Source organism: Salarias fasciatus, chromosome 22 (genome assembly GCF_902148845.1).
Source record: "Salarias fasciatus chromosome 22, fSalaFa1.1, whole genome shotgun sequence".
In the NCBI taxonomy this organism is placed as follows: Eukaryota; Metazoa; Chordata; class Actinopteri; order Blenniiformes; family Blenniidae; genus Salarias; species Salarias fasciatus.
The window spans coordinates 12,427,852-12,451,477 of NC_043765.1; the positions used below are offsets into that span (position 1 = coordinate 12,427,852).

The window sequence follows — 23,626 nt, forward strand, 5'->3', positions numbered from 1 at the left end:
TCAACACTACTCAGCCAGATTGACTAATCGTCCCTCTCCTCGTCTCAGTGGAGATTTCTATCTCCCCAACCGGATGTTCAGTCTTTTCTCTGCCCCTTTTTTTTTCTCCCCTCTCAAAGCTTTTTTTTTTTTTTACCTTTTTTTCTCCTCTTTCATATTTTTCTTGGTAGGAAAGGGTTTTTGCCAGAGCAGGTTAAGTGACAGACGGTCTTAGTGATGCCTGTGAACCTCAGACTTGCCATGGTCAAGATGGAGTTGCCTTCTGTACTACCTTGGGTGGGCAGGAAGTGACAGATGGCTCAGGCACATTTGGTGTTTTCAGCTATGTTCCCAATCAATCACATGTTTCATCTCCAAGGGCAGATCTTTTATTAACTACTTGAAAACATCTCGCTTTGCCACCCCATCCTTTCCATTCAGTTAGCTTACAATTGACCAAACTGTCTCATTACCTGTTATTCCTTATTCATGTATAACGAGGAATATCCAATATCACCATTTTCTGTGTGAACTAAAAAAGAAACAAAATTAAGTCTAGTCTGCCTGTCAGAAAAGAAACTTTTCTGTTTATTAAGATCATTTGTAATCCTTCAGTCAAAATCTTTAAGAACCATATTGGATTTAAAGTCCTGCTGAGGGCACTTTGCGCCATGCAGCACTTTTGAAGTAATCATTTTGTTTCCTGTCACACGGTAATGAGGCTTATAGTATTCCATTAACTTCCCGAAGCCTTTACCTTTAACAAAGTTGGGTGGATGCTTACGCTGCGGGGTCATTGTTGTGATGAACATCTCTGGGTGAATGGTATCAAGTTGGCCTGAGTGTGGCTATCATCGCCGTTCTTTTCCTTTTAATATCAAACGCTGGAGGTAAATGGGATTTCATATTGCTTCAGTGGAAGCTTTATACGCCAGTTCTTGCTGACACAGCCTACATGCTAACTTGTTTTTGTTTCCGTGCTGATTTTTTTTTTTTTTTTGAGAGGACATTTCTAAAACTCCCCACCGCATTGATTTGAAACTGAGTGGTAGCTGTATGACAGTCATACAGCCCTGTATATAAATAAAACACTAATTTAGTTTAACTGACTAGCAAGAGGTCAGATGTTCAACCACCTCTCACTTTTTATTGTCCTGATCCTGATCTGTTCCAGTCTTGTCACATCCATTTATATTCGACTCGTTCCGGGCGGCAGGTCTGATTACACGGAGACAAGCTGTACAAATTAACTTGTAAAAGTAAGCAGGGCGCTTCTTTGAGCACACAAAGGAGGGCAAATGAGCTCGTCATGAGTATTAGTAGGGATTTGAACTTGAACGCGGTTCAGAAGCTGTCAGTCACGGTGACTGCCGGGACGGATCCTCACCGAAAAAACGCGTACAGCTGCTATATTGTGTTGATTTTAGAAAGATGTGCCTGATTCTGAGCCGGGCAGCCATCAAGAAAGAACATTCATCGGAGTTCATTCTCGTTGACAGCAGAGATGTCAAGCATCTCAATCTTAAGCTGAAGTGCTGTTCTTGACAAATTTACCAAAGCCTGGAGTGCACCTGCTATGTATCATCTTGTCAGAAATGTAAAAGTCTCAAATTCAGTGTAAAACCATTTTTATCCAACATCTCTTCTCTGCTTCTCTCTCTCGCTCTTTTTTTTTTTTTTTTTTTTTTTTTTTTTTGGTTCAATGAGAGGAGCGGCTTTAAGGGAGGTTTAGCTAAATGTGGTTGGTGCAATGACGACAAAAAAAAAAATCTCACTAACTTTGAAAAAGGGGCTAAATTCATTGAGAGCTTTGAGTGTAAATTAGCATTTTTATTGAAATGTAATGTGGTCATTGTGATTGTCTTTCCTCAGTAAACATCATTTTCTGTGTCACATTACTGCCCCCCTTAATTTCTAAAATGTTTCCACAATAAGTGTCGTTTACTTAAACCTCCCTTTTCTCCAACAAGTTTAACACAGAGGAATCTTCGGACTCCTCCAGTCTTTTGATACCTTGGACCCTTTTTTTCGCTGGTTCCATTTGAGATGACAAATGATTTGCTGCCACCAATTTAACTGACAAACAAAAACAAATGCTTTGTTCCTCTTATTATAAATCCATCACTGTTATGATCCTCCGCTGCAGTTGCTGACAAACTCCTGTTTTTGCTTTGCAGAGCATTAGTTTTCTTTAATCAATTCTCCTCTTCTGAAGACAGTGTTTTTCCTTGGAGAGATTGCATTGAAGTGCTTGTTTTAAAACATTCTTCTTTACCGCACCGGGCATGAAAAATGCAAAAGATGTGGCACCCCGTGCTATTGAAATCACATTAATCCTTCACCTTCTCTTGCATCATCTTGCATCATTATTGACTTTTTATGCTTGTTGCACTCAGTTTTATCAGTATGCACATTCATGTCTTTACCTTTTGCTGTTTTTTTTTTTTTTTTGTCCTTCCCTCCCTTCCATAGCGGCTTACTGCAGCCCTCCAAACAACCCTGTGAACGGCACCGTGCACAGTCTGACAGGCACTAAGGTGGGCAGCACCTTACGCTTTAGCTGCGATCAGGGCTTCCGGCTCATCGGACAGACCAGCGCCACCTGCACCCGGACTGCAGTCGGGGTCTACCAGTGGAACGCCCCCGTGCCCCTCTGCCAAGGTGAGGGTCAAGTCCTGAAAGCAGGACACAAAGAGACGAAATGATCAGTCTTCCTGAGGCAAGTGAGAAAGATAGATTTTATGAAAAGATTTGGAGGAGGAAGATTTTATATCTCGAATCATTGTGATTTGAATTGATGTTCGAGATTATTGGATTCATTAGCTTCGGATCAAAGTGTGACAGTCTGCTATCTGCAGCTTTCTCCTCAGCCCAGGGTGTTCTTCAAGGAAGCTGATATCACAATTATTTAAAACTGCCTCAAAGACTTAGCTTTAGATTCAGGATATTGGGTTTAACAGCAGTAAATTGTCTCATATATGTGTCTCTTTCGCCGCCACTGTGTGACATGTGTCACCTTGTGGAAGTAACCACATGGCATGAATCTGTTTTGATGTTTTTTTCTATATTTAATATTTCTCACAGTAGACAAAGTGGAATATAGCCATCATTTTGACTTTTGATATACCAAAATTGTGTAGATGTTTATCCTCTCACCCTTTTAGCAAAATATGTTTTGATGTGTTTGTAAATCCAAAAGCTTTACTTCCACAGTCTGGTTTCTAACCAGCCTTATTAACTGTCAGCTGAAGACTGAAAACAGCAGGGCAGCCATTCAGTGTCTGGTCAAGTCAGCACCAGGTGTGATCTCCACATGAATCACATGCGCTCTCTCTCGGCTCCACAGTTTACTTTAGTGCAGATGGTGGACTCGGCTCATATTTGCTTCCCATCGATGCAGGCTTTTGAAACGTACTTGTACAGAAAAACCTGTTGTGGGCGGCGCACTCTGCATACCGAGAGGGTTTTACTGGGAAATGCTTTGCTACCGGTGCATTCTCATTTTTAATTCCACTCACCGGTTTCATCCCGCTTTTTCTTTTTTTTTCCAGTCATGTCCTGCGGGATGCCGGTGCCTCCTGTTAACGGCAGCATCGTTGGCCAGGACTTCTCTCTCGGAGCCAGGGCCACGTACCAGTGTAATCCCGGATTTCGACTTTCGGGGCCCATCACCACGTCGATGGTTTGTCTTGAATCCGGGAGGTGGAGCCCCATCGAGGCCCCGCCTAGATGTGTCCGTGAGTATTGTGACCAGCATGCAACTCAACATGTGGTGTGCAATCGCAGACGGATCAAAAACGGGAGGATTCTATTTCTGTGATTTCTGTAGCCGTCACCTGCCCAGACATCAGCCACTCCGCAGTGGAGCACGGGAGATGGAGACTCATCTACGGGACTCAAAACCAATATGATGCAATAATGATGCTCATATGTGACCCAGGATATTACTACAGGGGACAAAGAGTGATCCGCTGTCAGGCCAACAGCACGTGGAACTATCCAAATCCCCGCCCCGCCTGTGAAAGTAAGCGTGAGCAGTTATTGTTTTTTAGGTCCATTACGTCCTTATTTGTGCTGAGACAGATGGAAATCTCTGCTCGACAAAACGAATTTGAAAAAAATGAACGGTTTTCAAGGTTCCACTGTTTCATTAAGAAAAGAACAGATCTAAACAGGCTCGGCTCATTTTGCCAAAACAAATTGAATAAAAGCCAAACAAAAAGCATTTCCCAAAGTAAGGGAATCAGCATTCTTCATTATACAGTGAACCATATGGGATTGTAATATATTATATTGTTTCCTCATTTCAGTCATCTCCTGCGGGGACCTTGGGACTCCGCCAAACGGCAACAAGATTGGAACACTGACGGTGTACGGCGCCACGGCCATTTTCTCCTGTAACACAGGATATACTTTAGTGGGCTCCAGGGTACGGGAGTGTATGTCCAACGGGCTTTGGAGTGGAACGCAGGTCCAGTGTCTTGGTGAGAGAGTTAAACCCAAAAAGTGAAATTCAACTCCGACACGTTAATAATTAAACAATCATGACTTTTTTTTTTTTTTTTTTTGTACTTCATTTTTCCAACAGGTGGCCATTGCGGCACACCCGAGCCGATAGTTAATGGCCAGATTATTGGGGAGAATTACAACTATCGAGGCAGTGTTGTGTACCAGTGTAATCCAGGATTTCGTCTGATCGGCGTTTCAGTACGGATCTGTGAGCAGGATCACCGCTGGTCGGGACGAACCCCTGTCTGTGTCCGTAAGTGCTCGCTTAGAACAGCCATGAAGTGCTCAGACAATCCGAAGTACGTTTTAGACTTTTATTTTGTGAGTAACTAACAAAGCTAAAAATGCCTCATCTCATTCCCATTGTGTTGCTCCAATGACTTTCAACGGTGCCAATCATCTTGCATAAGTTCTATCTAGTTACTATCAAAGATAGGACTATTATTTCAAAATAAGTCGCACTGTTCCTCTATAATACAACTCATTTTCCAAGATGAAAAGAGATATGCAGCCAGTGTTGCTGCAGTGAGGCCCCTGGCTTCGCGGCGTGGATCATTACGGAGCGTCTCAGTTATAGTTCTGTCTGCTTTTTTGCTTCCTTTTCTTATTGTGCCCTAAATGACTCAGATGCTCGTGGGATTTCATATCTTTAGAATCTGTGGAACAGCTCAAACAAAAGAGTCACTGTCACTTCCCCTTTGCTTTTGATATTCCTGCAGCCATCACGTGTGGTCACCCTGGAAACCCCACTTTTGGTGTGACGCAAGGAACCCAGTTCAACCTGAATGACGTCGTTCGCTTTGTCTGCAACACTGGATATGTGCTGCAAGGAGCTGTGAAGTCCGCATGCCAGGCGAACGGGCAGTGGAGCAACGCCCTGCCCAGGTGTAAAAGTAAGTTTGAATTGCACTCTGAAAAGGGTTTATTCCTTCAGATTAATGAGTAAATGCAGATAAATACTTCTGCTGTTTATTTTTTTGTCAATAAGTATCACAAAAACATTGTTTAAATGATGTCTAGCATAGAGTATTTTTTTTCATGTCATGCTGTGTGAACAAGCTGTGCATATGATCACTCTCACTGTCGCTGATGTAGGTCATACTCTTTTTTTTTTTTTTTCATTTTTTTTTTTTTTTCTGTCTCGGGGTATTAAATTACCTGCTGTATTGTACAAGGTCATCTCTTCTGTGACCGTAGATGACCCCAATCACAGACAGAGTGGAGATGAGGCTCAGGGACACCCGAAGTGCGCGAAGAGTTTAACTGACTCACATTAGGGGAAGATTGAAATGAAAAACCGAGGAGAAGCCTGGATTATTTAATTACCACGGTTTCAACCGCACGGTCCACGGAGGTTCTCGATAATATTTACATGTGATATTTCTTCTTAGCCTAGATACCCCTGCGCTACCCTGAGGCTCACCTGTCTGTCAGTGGAAGCAGTTCATAACCACGCAGAGACAGCTAAAATATAATCACACCTTCCTTGAGCGTGTATGAAAGGCGGCAGCCTTTGGAGACCCGTGTCTTGGCTTTGGCTCGGAATAAGAAGCACCCCGGTCTGTTTTGAATGAACTCGGGGAGGAGGGTTTTTTTTTTTTTCTTTTTTTTTAATTTGGCATTATTTTTGTGACAGGCAGCCCAAACTTGGCTGCTTGCATCTGTCTTCAGCCGACTGAAGGCTCGGTGACAGGCACAGAAAGGGACTGCCTGCAAGGTCGGGTCCTGAACGCGACAAGCCAGTGACAGAACCAGTGACTGAGTGACTTAAGAGATTGTTTTAAATGAGGAGAGAAAGGATTTGGCTTTTTTTTTTTCTTTTTTTTTTTTTTTTATACATGTCTGAAGGGATAGGGTGAGGTTTCTGCTCTCCCAGGATTTTTTTTTTTCTGTTATAAAAAAGAAAGTAAGTAAGTGGAAGCTACATTTGGCTGCTGCATGCATAAGCAGGCGGGATTTTCTTCTTGACACACAACTTAAATCTCTCCGCACTAGTAGTGACACCGCATTAGCATTGGCCTTGTTTCGATGCAGATGCTGACTCCGGGACGCGTGCGGTGCGAACGCTGAGAGCGCTCCGCCGCATGTGGGTACACGTGGGCGTCTGTTTTGATGGCCATTATCCTCAGTGTTGATGTGGCGACATAAGTAGCTTAGAGGTCTTTTTGTCAATCAGATTTAGAACTTTAATTACAGCAATTGAGGAATATTTAGTGAAGCGTGCACTGCCGTCTTACTCGTGTGTGTACTTCCTCTTTGAGCGTAAACACTGCTTTGCGATTTGATTTGGTTTGATTTATCCAGCTCTATGTATTCTCAGCTAAACTTAGAAATTACCACCTCGGCAGTCAGGTGAGGGATGCATGCTGAGGGCAGGGAAAGAGGTGAGGGCAGTGCAGGAGTCAGTCAGACAGAGGTAATGATTTCCAAAGTCTAGATTTTAGCCGTGAGAAATCCGTCGGTGCCATCAATAATGCAGAAAGCATGGCAGCACCTCCGGTGCAGCCGGCCTTTTTCACCCTCGTAATCACCAATTTAAGTCGTAGCAACGCCGCCTCCTTTAGATTAGTCTTGTGTTTATGTGTCTTTCAGCAATAAAAGGCAAAAAAGAGGTGGGGGGAAAAAAACACCTTGTGACACACCACTTAGAGGGCTTTTTGCTTGGCGGGATGCCAAAGAGAGACTGCGACGAGGGCGACCAGTGTCCCCGCTCTTGAGTGGCGCGGAGATGAATTACCTCAGCCCTTCTTCCTCTTTCACTTTTTTTTTTATTCTTCTTTTACTTTCATCCTTTCACTTCCTCCCTCTTTGTGCCCACCGGGCCACACACTAGAATTTTACCAGGAGGTCAGTCATTTTCGAGGACTGCTCGGGATCACTTTTTGGAGCCCGTGTCGCCCGAGCACATTTGCTCAGAACTGAATTCCAGGCTTGGGAAGTCTCACAGTGAAGGAGCTCCGCTGCTTCAAATGCGCTTTGTAGTGTTATTATGCGGCAAGTTGTAAATGATGGCACCACAGGTCAGCGCTCCACTGGAAGGAATATATCATAATAGGTATTTGGGGGGGTGATTTAACCATGCTGGCCGACTCAGGAGCATGAAAATGAGCAAGCTTTTAGGCACATTAGCATACAATGGGCTGGCAAAGGAGCACTCATGGGGGCGAGACTGGCAAGGCGAACTGGGGCATAATGGCTGCGTGGGCTCTCCCAGACTCGGTTTTAGAAGCTATTAGAACTTTGGCATCATCGTACACAGTTGGTCCTGGTGGCCAGCACGGGCCAGGCAGCAACTGCTGCTCACTGTGCCGACTTTGTCGAGGCGATGTAAGGTTTTGTTTTGTGCGTGGCGTCTGACATAAAAGATGGATTGATGTGAGCAGCCATCTTTGGCTGACATTCTTTTATGATTTCTAATATATTCTCCGCCGTCAGGGCCTTGTTCCTCACTGCCATCCCTCGCTCCTCGCCCATTCCTCATTTCCCTCTTCCCTAACCCCCTCCATCTGGTGCTAAACTGACGTGGCGCCTCGTCTCCTGAGAGCTCTCCATCCATCACCGTCTCTGCACCAGGACGGCCAGCAGGAGACTGCTCCTCTAATGAAGCAAATGTTTATTTCCGGAGCCTGCCTCCTACTTCATTTGGATCGGGGTGGATGAATAGAGGCTGGATAGGTTTAACTGGAGGATGAGGAGAGTAATGGATGGCGCTACAGCGAGAGTCAAGGCTGCTTGTGAAATGGGCATCTTCTCTGAGGCACTCAGATCAGATTCAAAGCAATGACATCTTCTTTTATTCATCATTAGTTCTAGGGGCTTTGCATTTGTTTGTGAAATTCCCCCCAAAAAAATAAGCGTCACCTATGGAAATGATGGTTTTTGATATTAATCTCTGCTTTTCTCCAGTTGTGAACTGCACGGAGCCGGGCCATGTAGACAACAGCATCAGGCAGGTGCTGCCCAGCGGTCCACACCGCTACAGCTTCCAGACCACCGTGTCTTACCGCTGCAGCCCGGGGTACTACCTGCTGGGCACCAGCTCCATCTCCTGTCAGGGAGATGGCACCTGGGACCGCTCCTTACCGAAATGCCTCTGTGAGTAGTTCACAATACACCTCAAACAAACAAAACCCACTCGTTTTTACAGTTAAATTGCTTCTTCATTTAGGAAAATCTCAAATAAGTGTGAAAAATATCCACTGTAATTTTCCTAAACCCCGCTGGCAATTTTTTAGAGAAAGAAAAACAGATAATCTTTGTTTTTGGTACGCGTGAAATGATAAATCAACAGTTTTGTTATGAGATCGGCCAGCGCATTTGCATACTCGGTTCAACTGTGGCTTCAGTGTTTCCCAAGGACACTCCAACACAATGGTGTCCAAAATAAGGCATGTGGGCCAAAACTGGCCCTCAAATTGTTCCTGTCTGGTCTGCCAAATCATGAAATTGCAAAAATTGAAAAAAGAACATACTTTTTTTTAACACAGATTTTTTTAAGAATAGCAATCAAACACGACATTGAGACCTGACATGAAATATCAGTGATGTTGCTAGAAAGCCTTTCCAGCAGGGGAAGTTTGTAAATACATGACCAATGCGACAGTTATAGGAGAACTTTATACATTTGACTGCATTTTGCACCAGGAGGTACCTTTATGTTGAGATTGTAGTAATTTTTCACAGTAATTGTTTGATCTTACCAAAATATAAACATTTTAATCTGTCCCACGACAAAGAAAGAATTAAAGTTTTAAATGTAAATATTATGATGGCACTATTTTACCAGTTGGGCCTACTGAAGGTAAACATTTTCTGTATGTGACCCCTGAACTAAAGTGTGTTTGCCGCCCCTACCCCAAGCACAAAAACAAGCACATATAGGCATCCAATCATCAATATTTATTAAAAAAGTGAAAAAAAAAACCCCACACATACACATATATATATATACACCTGTTCTCCAGTTTTCGCCCTCATCAATCATTTTTCGTTCTGTGATTTGTCTGCTCTGTACAGTGGTGCTGTGTGACCGCCCCAGCATGCCTCCCTACGCCCAGATTTCCGGCGACCGTCGAACAGTCGGCTCCGTCATCCGCTACAGCTGCATCGGCCAGCGCAGCATCATCGGGAACACGACGAGAATGTGTCAGCTGGACGGGCAATGGAGCGGCTCACCGCCACACTGCTCCGGTATGGAAAGCTACACTCAGATGGTCTGATTACTCAGACGGGGGCTGCACAGTATTTTCAGAAACAGAAAATCAGCAGGAACAATAGGGGGCTGGATACTAACAATACTTGGATCTATATTCATGATGGGATTGATCTGTGAGTGAACCAAAATGAAGGGCCGCAGGTAACAGATGAGGAGCAAAGTAAGTGGAACAAAGATAGTTTCCTAGTAGCCCCACAAACCTCAAGGGCGAATAGTGTGTCCTCCATGAAACTGTTTTAATTTGCCCATATTAGACTGAGGACCATCGCTGGCCGTACCTCCGCTGGGTTATGAAGCACTATAAAGGCATCACTCCCTTTACTCCCCCTCCTCTAGCAACAGTGATATCCTTAAGGACAAACTGGAGTCATGTGCGAGCGCCCAAACAGAGATGCATAAACCCCCAGACACACAAACGATGCGACAATAAAGCCGCACTCTGACATTTTAATGTCATAATTCATGACATTCATATATATCTCCTGGATTGCGCGTGTTCTCACAACAGGCAGTAAACAACCCGTTTATATAGATTTTACCGACATTCTTAGCCATGTGCTGTTAAAGCGTTGTTGACGACTGCCTTTTAAAGCAAGACGCACGAGTGCTGCCCTTCAGTACTGGATTTGTACACATACTGTATGTATGTTATCTTTGTTTCCTATTCCAGGGGACTCTGCAGGGCTGTGTGGAGATCCGGGCGTTCCCGTGCACGGTATCCGCCTCGGAGAAGAGTTCACCGTGGGCAGCGTTGTCCGTTTCAGCTGCGAGCCTGGCTATGTGCTCAAAGGTTCACCGGAGAGAACGTGCCTGGCTAACGGGACCTGGCTGGGCACACAGCCTGAGTGTCATGGTAATTGTCCTCATTCACCCTCTCAGAAACCGTGGAAGGGTTGATGTGGCGTCTGCATCAAGCTACGTTCACAGCTTCGATTTGGGTCATGAACATCTTCGGCGAAGTCGAGTACTTCACAAACTATTACTGGAGATACTGCTGGCAACTGTTTTAAAGTAAATCCCAAGGCTCCCCCTTCTCGAAGCATTAAGACATAAAAATGTTACGGTTTTGTGAGGTGAGAGCAAGACAAGATCAATAGACGGATTGGCGTGGCATCCCCAAAGTTCTGCAGAAATAGAAGCTCAGCACTAACTCTATCTAAGCTTTTTAAGGTCCGGAATCTCACCAGCGGCTGGGAGATTTTCGTTGAGCGGATAGCATCGCAGAGCTGGAATTAGACGAGACGCTCCCATTAAGGTTGTTCACCAGTCTGATCACGATGTTTTCTCCACTGTACTGTGGGAATATTCTGGGCATGTCCAACTGGAGATCCCGCAGCACACCCAGACGATGGTCCAGGGATTACATAATTCTCCTGGCTGGGGAGCCAGAACAGCTGGGTTTCTGGATTTGGACATCGCTGCCAGGTTGAAAGCAAAGGGTACTCACAGCAGTTTACTTTTTCTTTTTTTTGAAAACACTCAATTAATTTGTAATAATAGGCCACCATGTTATAGTCTTTCTTTTTTGATCTCAAGCAAAGCTTGGATCATGTTATATTGAGTCAGAGAGAACTTCTTTCCTACAAGCAACTTTTTATTTTGTTCTTTTTTTTGTCAGAATTACTTCAAGATATAATGCTAAACATGGAGTGTAATCCTCTCTGTAACAGCTAAATATAATCTGACAATAGCCGCAAATAATGACACCTGATTGGCTATTATTCATCAAGTTGATGAGGTTCGATCTTCTCCGGTGCCGTCCCATGTTTTATGAATGGCACTGAATACACTTTTCTTCACTGGTTGATGAGCTCATTCAGGCCTTCCTCAGCTGCTTTTTTTTGTAGAAGTTTGAAAGCAAAAAAGTCGACTGAAATGCTTTGTACCTATTTGTATCAATTTTGTAGCTCATCAACAATTGAATTGTGACTGAATGGATGGAAAAATCAAAGGCGAAGTTACATATTTTGAACCTGAGTGCTGCACTCATTTACATTTTGTTGTTACTCCCTTTACTTTGAGAACAGCTGACTCACGTCACTTGATAACCACACCAAGCACCATATTTTAAGTTTTTCCTCTAATAGAAATCACATTTAATGCTTTTGAAATGATCACTGATTGAAAAACTACGTGCCTGTCTCTGACTTTAAATGAAAGAATGCAGAACAACGTCCACTTAGAAGATTTTTTTTTCAATTGAGCAACCTTGTGCACTTTCTTAAAATGTTTGATATTACATCCACTGTACTGCAGACACCGAGAATAAAAAAAAAAGATAAAACAAAAAATAATAAATCCCACACATTCTCTAAAAGTGAGTTTTGTTCAAGACTGATCGATTCAGGTCAACATTATTAATCGTTATTGCTCAGACAGGATAAAGGATTTCCACAGCGTGAAGTACGGCTCTCCTTCCAAAAGAGAAAAACACTTTTATTGAGATTTTGATATGAGGATATCATCGAAGCTTTTACTGTCAGGAATATTATTTTGTGTGAGCAATGTGTTAATTTTTTGTCTATTTAGTTTTTTTAGCTATATTTTATTACATTTTTTTTTTTTTTTTTTGCTTGTCACAATTAGCAAAACCATCACTACATTTGGGTTTTCAGGCTCATAGAGTATCCTCAGCCTATTTCCTTGTGTCTTATTTTCCATATCAGTGAGTCCCTTTTCTCCAGTAATCCTGTTCTCCAGTGTTATTTCTGTCTCCCAGGCTGATTTCACATGCACTCCCAGCACCCCCTCCACCCACCCACTCACACAAGCCCCTCTCCTCACACCACCACCCACCTCCACCTCCTCCAGCCTCACACGGTGTCTCTCTCCGCTGTGTGTGTGTGTGTGTGTGTGTGTGTGTGTGTGTGTGTGTGTGTGGTATGCCCACAAGCTGAGGTTGCCCACCTGTTCTCAGTTGGCACAGACTTCAAGGGCCAGGCCACATCTGGTCATTACGGGAGGGCGATGCCCATGGGGTGCCGCACAGGCCCAGGGCAAGCTGGAGACGGTAATGAACAGAACCATCGCTGGCGGCCCAACTGAGACGCGGGGATGTTCTGAGGGAAAGGGACGTGTCCATCAAAGTGGAGTCACATGTGAAGAGGGATGCAGGGGAGCATGAGAGCGGCAGTAGGGTGCATGGTTGGATTGAAAACAAAGGAAAGTTAAGAAGAACTCACACTCAAGCAGATCTAAGGGAAAAACAAGACATAAAATAGAATTACGTGATGTTTTATTCATATAAGTCACTTTAAGAATACTCAAGTGAATAAGGAAGAAGTTTCAGGAATATAAAAAAAAGCATGATTTTGTAAAAATGATGAAGAGAAAATGTTTATTATGAAGACAGTTATATCACTTTAAAACTTTCTCATGGTCTCCAAACAAAAGTTTTATGTATCCATATTGTAGAATCAGATGTTTTAATTTTTTATATATTAGGGTGGACAAAAAGTTTGGATTAGATGACAGGGTGGCACTGAGTTTTGATCTGGAAAAAGATGGTGAATGAATTTCACTCATGTAGCACTTTTCCAACTGTTTGAGCAATCCCCAAAGATCATCTTCACCCATTCACACACACCATTGGAGGCGACTGCCTTGCAAGGCACTCAATCCATCCGCTGGGTGAAATCTGAGGTTCGGTGTCTTACTGAAGGATACTTCTGCATGTGAACAAGGGCAGATAGGGAATCCTACTTGCGACCCTCCGACTGAGAGACAGCCACTCTACCAACTGAGTCACAGTCATCTAATGCTGCCACCATGCCAATAACCACGTTTTCCTCTGTACAATGAAACTCAGCCTCTGTTCATGTTTGAATTGACGCGGTTAGAGACTGTCCCCTGATCTGTGTCCTCTTTCTTTTCAGTAATATCCTGTGGGAATCCAGGAACTCCAAGAAATGCCCAGATCCTCATTCACGACGGCCTTACCTTCTCCAGATCCATCACTTACTCCTGCAGGGAGGGTTACTACTCCACTGGACTGCTCACCCGACACTGCACCGTGAACGGCACCTGGACCGGCAACATGCCCGAGTGCTCAGGTAATGTATTCTTCTTTTTCTCTTTTCATGTACGTGTCCAATCCCTCTAGACTGTCACATTCAGAAAGAGACTGTTGACCATTATATGGAGGGTCTTGCATGCTACAATCAGAGCAAGAGAACATGAATTTATGTTTGTAAGGGCAACCGCTTTAGTCACGAATCGTTGGTGTTGCTCCTTGGCTCAGTGAGAAGAAATGGGTTTGATTCATGGTCCATTCAAAGAGCACAAGCCTGACTGGCAGCCCTTTATCATCATGTCTCACAAAAGACACCCAGCTACTGTACAGAGCCAGGAGACCCGAGCAAATAGAGGTCACCGGAGGAACCAGCCCCTTCTGAATGGAGAGGATAAAACCCTAAGCAGCACCATTATAGATTTCAGAACTCTGTAATCCATAGGAGTGAAAGGGTACATGTCGGAGCGTTTTAGCACAATGTCTTCAGCGGGGAAGAGATGCGTGTGAAACAGGGTCCCACTGACTGAATCGTTTTCTATTGAGCTGAAAAAAAAAGTTCTGTGTGAGGTGTTTGAGCAGCAGTCGGGGATCTCATACCTCACATATGAGGAGGGGAACAGGTGTTTGCCAGTGACAATGCAAGAATATTGCTGTACGAGGAGCGAAATTATCTCGGTGTATCCGCACCCCGCAGGTATCGGCACCAACAGTCACAGATAACTGTTTCACATTGCATGATCTCACCGGGCCGGTGGGAAATCTAAGTGCTTTTTCCAGTCAAGTTGAGTCACACTATGGCTCATAGAGACTGTACTCTTTTTTCAGCTTGCACCAATTCTTTGCTGAAACATGCCTGATGTCCATGTTTAACAATATCTCCTTGTCCCAAAGCAACTTAACACAGGTGGTCATGGGGCCTGGATTTTCCTTTGAGACATTTTCAGTCGATTTGAGCTGCTGCCGAGTCACACGGCGGAATTCTTCCCCGTTGTTCCTCGATCGCACCGTTTTCCCTGCAGGATGTTGAAAGTACAATCAAGGAGAAGCGCGGTTCATTTCGCAGCTTTGGGGAGCGACTGTAGTGGAATACTCATCACAAGATTTAGTGTCTCTGCATTCTCAAAGCTCTTTACAGGAAACTATCAAAGTACAAGGACACTTTTTCATATAAAAAAACCGCTGACTCATACGATCATCGTTTTCAATTTGCATAGTAAGTAGGTTTAAACATATTCACTGTATACATAGATTCTCTGAAACAGGTTGTCCATAAATTTCCAAAGCACTAATTAGCCATGACGACGCATAAACTTTGTTGATGTTTTTTTTTAAGGTAGTTGTTTGTGAGGTGAACTGCTTGGGTCAAGTGCATATAACAGTACATTAACTCTAATGTTCCACCTCTAAATAGGTTTTTACATGTTTATCTTTCTTCCTAAGAGTGTCTCTGGGCTCAGTGAGCTATCACACAGCCACACGACGTAGCATAAAGCAGGGGTGTCGAGCATAAGACCCGAGCAAAAGCATGACAGTTTTAACCATGCTGCCAGACTGAGTCCGTAAAATTCAACAGTTATCGATGTTTTTTTTGGATACTTCACTGAATTTTGCATCATTACAATTGGTGCAATAAGGTAATTATTGGACCTAATTGTTCTGATTTGGCAAACATCGACTTTTTCAAGACTCATAGTCTGCGCCACAACAAGGAAACACTCTAGAGGGTAAATTTAAAGGTTATTACGGCACTATTTCACCAGTCCGGCTCACTCTAGATGAAATTGTTGTGTGTGGCTCCTGAATTAAATTGTATTTGACACCTCCCAGCATAAATTTTCAACTTTTGTCATTTTCTAATCCGCCTGTTCCCCTTCAATTTTTGCAGTAATTAACTGCGGCGATCCGGGGGTGCCCGCAAATGGGGTGAGGTTTGGAAACGACTTCACGTACAATCACACCGTCAGTTTCCAGTGCTCTCCGGGTTTCACCATGGACGCCGACCGGGCGTCCTCGCTCATCTGCACCAAGGACCGCACCTGGAACGGCACCAAGCCTCTCTGTAAAGGTATATTTGCGTGGCATAGTCTGGAGCCATAGATCCACATATCTCCTCACGCCATACTGGAAGTATCGAAATTCTCCTCTTCGTTTCATTGCAGCGATCGTTTGTGGTCCACCGCCCAACATCCCTAATGGACAGGTCGTCGGTACAGATTTCACCTGGGGCTCGAGTATTAGCTACTCATGCAACCAAGGCTACCAGCTGTCCCTGCCCACGGTCTTGACATGTCAGGGCAACGGCAACTGGAGTGGAGAGAAGCCGCAGTGTTTCCGTGAGTGACAAGACGCCAAGACTCCTGGCATCTGAATGCCGTGTCTTTGAAATGATTCTTCCTCTCGAGAAAACGCACATTAAAGAGTTTCCTGCTCATTGCAGCGGTGTTCTGTGGAGATCCGGGAATGCCCTCTCAGGGCAGGAGGGAGGACCGAGGCTTCACGTACCTCTCCTCAGTCTCCTTCTCCTGCTACCCGCCTCTCGTCCTGGTTGGCTCACCGAGGCGATACTGTCAGTACGACGGCACCTGGAGCGGCACGCAGCCCTCATGCATAGGTAGGGCTGCCGTCGCTCCTTCTCTTGTGGTAGTAACAGTGTGTAGTGCAGTGAAGTGGTGACCTGTTCACCGTGCCCCCACTCTGCTGGCAGGGATACAGTCCAGCTCAGGACATGTAAAGACGATTGATGGATAGATGTATCGCATGCAGTGTAGATTGGTGTAATAAAGCGGTTGTGAGGCCATAAATTCATAATCACTTCACATCACAAGCCTTATTTCTTCTTATCAGTATTTTTATATCATGCAGTAACCAAAGCTTTAAGTGGAGCTTTCATTTGTTGAGACTTTTTTATGTTTTTTGATGACCATTTGCAGCTTTCAAATAAAACATAGAGAATGATTTGACCTTGCTAACAAGCTACATTGATTTTTTTTTTTTGACTTATCAATTAAGCAAATTGCAGGACTGTAGGTACTGCTTCAGTTAAATGAGATTCAGCACCAAAGCCCCATTTTGCAAAGTAATAAACAAGCTCTGATTTTCAATACCAACAATTCCCTTTGTTTAATGTTTTTTGCCATATTTGATTTATAAAAACAGTGTAAAAACACCACCATCATGTGCAACTAGCCGCTCAGCAGAGCTGGCATAAAGCTCCGTCCCCCCCCGCCCCCCCCTTCACCAAACATCATACTATTGGCCTGGACACATGCCATGAAAAATAAAACTGTGTCCTGCTGCCATAAACATCTTTTAAGCATACCTAAGCGAAGAAGAGTAATGTCATTTGAAGCACTAGATATAAATGCATATGCTGCAGTTAAAGGCACTCAGGGAAGTCGAGCTCTGCGGTCACAAACACGCTGATAATAAATCGAGGCACATTTTGCCAGCCCCCAGGTTGGCTTTGATATTTGAAGTGCCATGAAATATGCGCAACTGTAAACCTTTGACCCAGTAACATTTAGTGTAAACATTCATTCATTATAGCCAAAGTCACCAGCGACTCCACGACCTATGCATCATTTATCAGCCACTTTGTGTAACCACGCTTCAGAGGCCGGAATGCCCGGCGTGAAGGAAAGGCTAAGAACTCATACAATTTCCTACGATTCAATCAATTAAAAATATGAAGTGTATTTATTGTTTTGGAGCAGCTGCTGACTTTGCTTCTTCCTTACTTGTGTTTGCACTGGCTTGCCTCTGAATTTACAGTGAAGACTGGCCCCTTGTGGCTCGTTTTTCAGCCCGTACACTCCAAGGTGACTGTCAGAAACTTGTTTTCATTCAAGTTTTATTTCATTAGCCAACTTTCTGTGATCAGAAAGGTCACTACAAACTTACGATATGTGACAAAAGAGTTGATGTCTGAAGTTTGGGTCTGTGATGCTCTGCTCCGGGGTCAGAGAGGTAGCCCCGAATCTTGAGCTATTTTTTTTAATCTTTGTTTATTTGATGTTAAACAACTAAAAATCGTTTCAATTAAAACGTATTAAAATCCTCTTAAATCACCTGCCCGAAGCTTTTCTTTTGAAATTTATAACCAAAAGCGTTCATTCATTCATTCATTTTGGAGGTTAAATAAATTTTGGGAGGCAAAATGTCTTTGTCAGTAGTGACCTCTTTAGGTGAGTCCCACATATATAGATAATCTGGACATTTATTAGATTGTATCTGTTGAAAGGGAGAAAAAACAATCATTGTTGCACATTCCTGTAAAACAGCTGCCCACGGATTAACAGGACACGGGAAGTGATAAGACCTGCAAGGTCGTCAATATGTGGAAAGCAGTAAAACACATCAATGGTTGAATGAAGCCATTGTTTGGTGTTTGTATGTTTCACATATTCATGTTTGCATTATTGTTGGCGCCTGTTAATTTAGAAACAATGGCTCAACATTTAACATTTTCTTTTCCCTAGATGTGTGAAAAACAATGTCTGGCATGTAATGTCTGATTTCCATGAATCACATGTGGATAAAACATGCAGAAGTCTTTAACTAATGATAAACATCATCCATCCATATGTTCATTCATATCTTATTCTTGTCTATATTGATATTATTCTGTCTTTCTTCTCTATTTCTTCTGTTTTCCATCCTGTGTTGAGCAATGCTGTAAAATAATTTCCCACTGGGAATTAAGTCTTTCTATTCTTTTTTATTCCATTCTTTTACAAGGCTATGCAGCCCCTTATTTCAACCCCCTGCTTCTGAATGATCACCAACTTTTTTCTTTTTTTTTTTTTAAGGTTCCTTTGTCCAAGATAAACAAACTGTTGGTATTTTGCATTTCAAATAACTTTTCACAGTGTTTCCATTGATTGTGGACATCTCAGTATTTTTGAACCAAGAAATCCCTGACTCAGCTTTTTGTGTGGCCCTCATTATCCGTCCCAGGACTCATTTATCTTTCTGTCTTTCGGTATGTTTTGTCGTAAGACCCACCCGATGTTGAAGTGGGATGGATTTGTATCCAAGCTCTGCACAGTGCATATTTATAGAGATCTGCTTTAAAGTGGGATTATTTAGAAGTGATTGTTGTGCACGCCTCTGTTTCAGACCCCAGTCACACTGCCTGTGGAGACCCCGGCACTCCACTCTTTGGAAATCAGAACAACAGTCAAGGTTACCAGGTGAGGAAACGTGTTCTCACAGGAAATTGAATTCATACATTGAACAAAAATCAAATTATATTCCCGAAGACTTTTTTTTTTCTTTTTATTTACTCACAAAGCGCAATGTGTTTTCTGTTTTTATTACCGTTCTTTATTTTGCCAGAGTGAACTGCAAGGTTAAATCAAAGACGACTGTAGTATCAATGTTATAACAAAAAAATAATCAGCGCAGCACAAAACAGTTGTGTCTTTGATATCATAAAAAAGATTGATGTTTTTCTGTCTGGACTCCTTTCTTGCATTCTGTTCAGAGGTTAATGAAAGGAATCCACATGGTTTATCCAAATGCTCAGCTTAGGCTTCATGAAAATGTGGAAAGTTTACAATCTCGGGAAACATGCTTTCCTTTCTTGTCACACATTAAATACAACAATATCCGATGTCGACGTAAAATCCTCCTCGCTTTGTGTCGTCTCACAGATCAGCAGCACTGTGTTCTTCAGCTGCAGAAAGGGCTACTTACTGCAGGGCTCTATTTCCCGCACATGTCTGCCCAACCTCACCTGGAGTGGATTTCAACCTGAGTGCATTGGTAAGAACATGGTTCACCTCTATTCTGCTGTGGGCGATGTTATCTCTGCTGAAAGTTTTCTTTACTCAAAGCATGATAATCATTTATCATCCCCTATATATTATAATCTCTATATCTCTCTTTTTATCAGCTCTGATTTAGTTTACAGCGAATCTGCCATCTGTATGTTCATATTTTACATTTTTCTTTCCAGATATATAATCCTTCTCTTTATCTCGTCTCCCCCCGCCTCCAGCTCACCACTGCAGCCAGCCAGAGCTGCCAGCCCAGTCCGACGTGAGGGCCATTGAGCTGCCATCACTTGGCTACACGCTGATCTATACGTGTCAGCCGGGCTTCTACTTGGCCGGAGGATCAGAGCACCGGACCTGCAGGTCCGACGGCAGCTGGTCAGGAAAACCGCCACTCTGTGCAGGTACAGTCACGGTTACCATGTATTTGATTTAAAAAGAGGACATTGGGGAATGCAACGATGAAATGAAATCGTTCATGCTATGTAGAGCAGGGGTGTCAAACATAAGGCCCGTGGGCCAAAACTGGTCCACAAAAGAGGCTCCAATGCGGCCCACCAGGAAGATTGTAAAAATCAAGCAAATTGAGTTTTTTTTTTTTTTTTTTTGTGTTTGTTTTAATAAACAACACTGAAACTCAGGCTGTTATATTGGTGATGCTGTCATGAAGGATAGATACCTTGTTGCTCGAGTCATGTTGTCAGGATGAGTTTGTAAAAATGTACATCATGCAACAATGATATAAGGTTGTTTTTTTTATTTTTATCTTTGCATTGTATTTTGCACTTCTCTGCTGTTGCCACAACATTTTCTATGCCCCTCTTGTCCAGTCCATCAGTCAGGTCCCTCTGGCTTTATCTCAAAGCAGCCTAACATGAGCTGTCCCTGTGATCTGCTCATCTACGATCCTGTCTATCCTGATTCATTTTCGCCCTCTTCCAGCTCCGCCTCCTGTCACTGTCTCCAAACAAGCATCACAACAAGTCTCACTATTGTTTTGTTTAAGCATGCAGATTCAAAAAAAAAAAAAAAAGTTATACAACTAAAGATGTGTGCACAGGGCCACATATTTCCCCTTGGGCACACTCAGATGTATTGAGCTCGTTACAGGCCGCACCCCGTCATTACGATGTTCACTCTCCGTAATCGGCGCTGGTTGAATGTGGCGGTACTTGTTCTCACTCAGCATCCAGTGGTTGAGTCACGTTGGGAAACCAGGGATTCAGCTAATGTTGATGAATAGCTCTGTTAACACTCGCCTTTTCTCAGACACATGCCAGGGTACAGTGGCCCATCCATCACACAATTACACTGCATGGAGTGGCGAACACTCGGCGCCAACAACACACACACTCACCCACACCCACACACACACACACACACACACACACACACAAATGCAACAAGCTTTGAAACATTAACAAGGGTGCAGAACTTGATTAGGCCAATGCATCCCATTGATTGGGTTAGCAGAAGTACTTCTTATAAATGGTGAGGCGGTGTTAACAAGGTGTAGCAGACAAATAGACTGCCATTAAGACACCCGCAAGCATTGACCTAAATACATATAGAGGGGGGGAAAAAAATAGAGTAATCGACATACAATTATCTGGGGTAGAGGAATGCTAATGGGCGAAAGATAAAAGATGGAGCGGAGAGAGAGAGAGGGGTTTTCATGTGATGGATTCTGTGTCAGGATGTTGTTGAAATGTGATGGGGATTTTAAGACTCTGCCATTAGGAGTGGAAGTAAGAAAGAGACCTGGCCTTAGCACATACAGGATATTAACAGTGCCTGTGGGCGCCGTGATAGAAGGGCAGCTCAAAAGAATGGCAGCTAATAAAGCACCAGGCAGCGGGAGAGTCTGTGTGTGTGTGTGTGTGTGTGTGTGTGTGTGTGTGTGTGTGTGTGTGTGTGTGTGTGTGTGTGTGTGTGTGTGTGTGTGTGTGTGTGTGTGTGTGTGTGTGTGTGTGTGTGTGTGTGTGTGTGTGTCCTTTTGTGTCCGCATGCGTTTATGATATTTGTGCTCATAAACTACCATCAGTATACTTGTCTTTGTCCGCGGCTGTGAGCAAAGCCCTCCTCGGTCTGTTTACCTGTGGGGGTGTTATGTTTACTACTGCGATGTGGTCCTGCGGCTCTGCGACGAGCAGCGAGGCATAATTAAAGCGCTTCCATTGAAGCCGCGTCTCTGATTTAGCCGGAGACCCCCGGAAGGGACGCTCGGTCCAGAAGTCCTGTCGCAGTCAGCCTTCACTCAGGCCACCACCGAGGCTATTAGTCATGGAAAAGAAACGCTGATAGGGAGATCCTCCATCCTCCCACTGCAGCTACCTCAGAGGTGTTGTGTTAAAAGTTATAAAAAAAAAGCAACAAAAAAGCACCCTCCTCGAGGCAGGCTCCGTGTCTGTTTACAGGATGCTCGGTGTTTTCCTCTGCTAATTTTGTTTGTGCTTTCTAGCTGATAACCGGCCGAGCGGTAAAAGCCCAGTGGGGACGGTGCAGGAGCCACCCTCCAAACTACCAGGTAGGACACGTACTTCTTGAATTTAAATTCACCTTCAGAGCGAGACACACTCCAAGATGACTTTGATTTATTGGTATTTATCTCAATTACAGTATGTAACAGAATAAAGGACAAAGTCTCATCTACCGCTGTTATCTACAGTCTGCATCTGATAAAGTCCTTCTCTCATCTTTGTGCTTAAGTGTTGTGTAACACAGCAGCCGAGCTGCTGGTGCTTGTGTTTATTCCCGTCTGCACTTCACATTAAAATGACCCGCGACATCTTAATCTGATGTATTCAGGTTATTAGTTCCTGTATTTCGCTCTCTGACCTTTTGTCATTTCGTCTTTCAGTCCCTGGTGGCGTGTTCGCCAAGAACTCCCTGTGGAGGGGCTCCTATGAGTACCTGGGAAAGAAACAGCCAGCCATGCTGAGCATCACTGCCTTTGATCCCTTGAGCAACCGGGTGAACGGGACGCTCATCGACCACAGTGGAGTGGAGCTCAAGCTTGCAGGTGAAGCCCATCGAGTCATTCCGAGAGGCGTTCATGTTTCAGCTGGTTTGATGCTGATCTCCCAGCATAAACTGGATTATACAGTAACTATTAATAATCACAGTGACATTTAGAAATTTTCAGAAGACTAATTATGATGTTTATTTGCTGACGACTTTCACACGTTTCCTTTATTCTGGTTCATAATAATGTTTTACAGGTTTCTTAATTCAAACAAATGTGCCTCAAACCAAAAATGAAAAATGGATTCTCCCCACGGCTATTTTCTGTCGAGTTTAAACTTTTATCCACCAGACTTTAATTTTTGTCCAGATAAAGATATGACTGAAAGCCTGCTGTTAAACTGGCTTACATATAGATTTATTCCAGTTGTATTAAGTTGATTTTAGATTTACCGTGGATTTTTTATCAGATATACTTAAAAAAAAGTGTATTTATTTATCTGCATATGTGTTTTTCATTAGTCTGCCAAAGAATAATAAATATGGAGAAAATCTGTTCAAATCAACAAAATATCCTTTAAAATAAATACCACTTAATAATACAATGGAGGCAAAGAGTTAGACTTGTTGATCACATGGAAAATATTCCTGCAATATTACAATTCATAACAGAATTATCATAACTCCAGGTTCATTTCTTTGGATTTTTTTCTTTCCTGCCCTGTAAGCTGTAATAACTGGATTTTTTTCCTCCATTTTTTTTTTTTCCCACAGGCACCTATAAGAGAGAGGAAGCCCAGCTGCTGCTCCAGGTTCACCAGATAAGAGGCCCCGTGGAGATCTTTGTCAACAAGTTCAAAATAGACAACTGGGCCTTGGATGGACATGTAAGTACACGTCCGGGGTCAGGAACCCCGACACGCTCCGTCTTTGTTCCCGCACAGGCGTTTCACGTGGCGCAGACATGTACACCTTTGTTGTTGAATATGCACGAGCACACACACACGCACACTTACCTTGTCACTCTGGGGAGATGGAAGGCCCAGCAAGAGTTTTCTCTTTAATTAAAATGTCAGTTAAATCATGGCCTGGTAATCAGGATTCTGCAGACCCCCTTCACTCCTCACCCCACGAGAATTATCCCCCCCTTCCTCAACCTCAGGCACCTCT

The 23,626-nt window shown here is 43.5% G+C and overlaps 1 protein-coding gene across 1 annotated transcript in view; it reads left to right on the top strand.

The window, feature by feature from the left end:
* Nucleotides 1-23,626, top strand: part of LOC115409692 (CUB and sushi domain-containing protein 1-like) — a 231,056-nt gene that overhangs the window by 202,759 nt on the left and 4,671 nt on the right. The window contains exons 50-68 of the mRNA XM_030120960.1: nucleotides 2,452-2,640; nucleotides 3,531-3,716; nucleotides 3,809-4,003; nucleotides 4,290-4,463; nucleotides 4,568-4,741; nucleotides 5,208-5,381; nucleotides 8,395-8,583; nucleotides 9,505-9,678; nucleotides 10,374-10,556; nucleotides 13,579-13,755; nucleotides 15,601-15,780; nucleotides 15,875-16,048; nucleotides 16,153-16,326; nucleotides 18,834-18,907; nucleotides 19,370-19,481; nucleotides 19,717-19,896; nucleotides 21,954-22,019; nucleotides 22,353-22,514; nucleotides 23,231-23,343. Coding sequence (XP_029976820.1) covers nucleotides 2,452-2,640; nucleotides 3,531-3,716; nucleotides 3,809-4,003; nucleotides 4,290-4,463; nucleotides 4,568-4,741; nucleotides 5,208-5,381; nucleotides 8,395-8,583; nucleotides 9,505-9,678; nucleotides 10,374-10,556; nucleotides 13,579-13,755; nucleotides 15,601-15,780; nucleotides 15,875-16,048; nucleotides 16,153-16,326; nucleotides 18,834-18,907; nucleotides 19,370-19,481; nucleotides 19,717-19,896; nucleotides 21,954-22,019; nucleotides 22,353-22,514; nucleotides 23,231-23,343 — 3,050 coding nt within the window. The remainder of the gene's footprint in view (nucleotides 1-2,451; nucleotides 2,641-3,530; nucleotides 3,717-3,808; nucleotides 4,004-4,289; nucleotides 4,464-4,567; nucleotides 4,742-5,207; nucleotides 5,382-8,394; nucleotides 8,584-9,504; nucleotides 9,679-10,373; nucleotides 10,557-13,578; nucleotides 13,756-15,600; nucleotides 15,781-15,874; nucleotides 16,049-16,152; nucleotides 16,327-18,833; nucleotides 18,908-19,369; nucleotides 19,482-19,716; nucleotides 19,897-21,953; nucleotides 22,020-22,352; nucleotides 22,515-23,230; nucleotides 23,344-23,626) is intronic.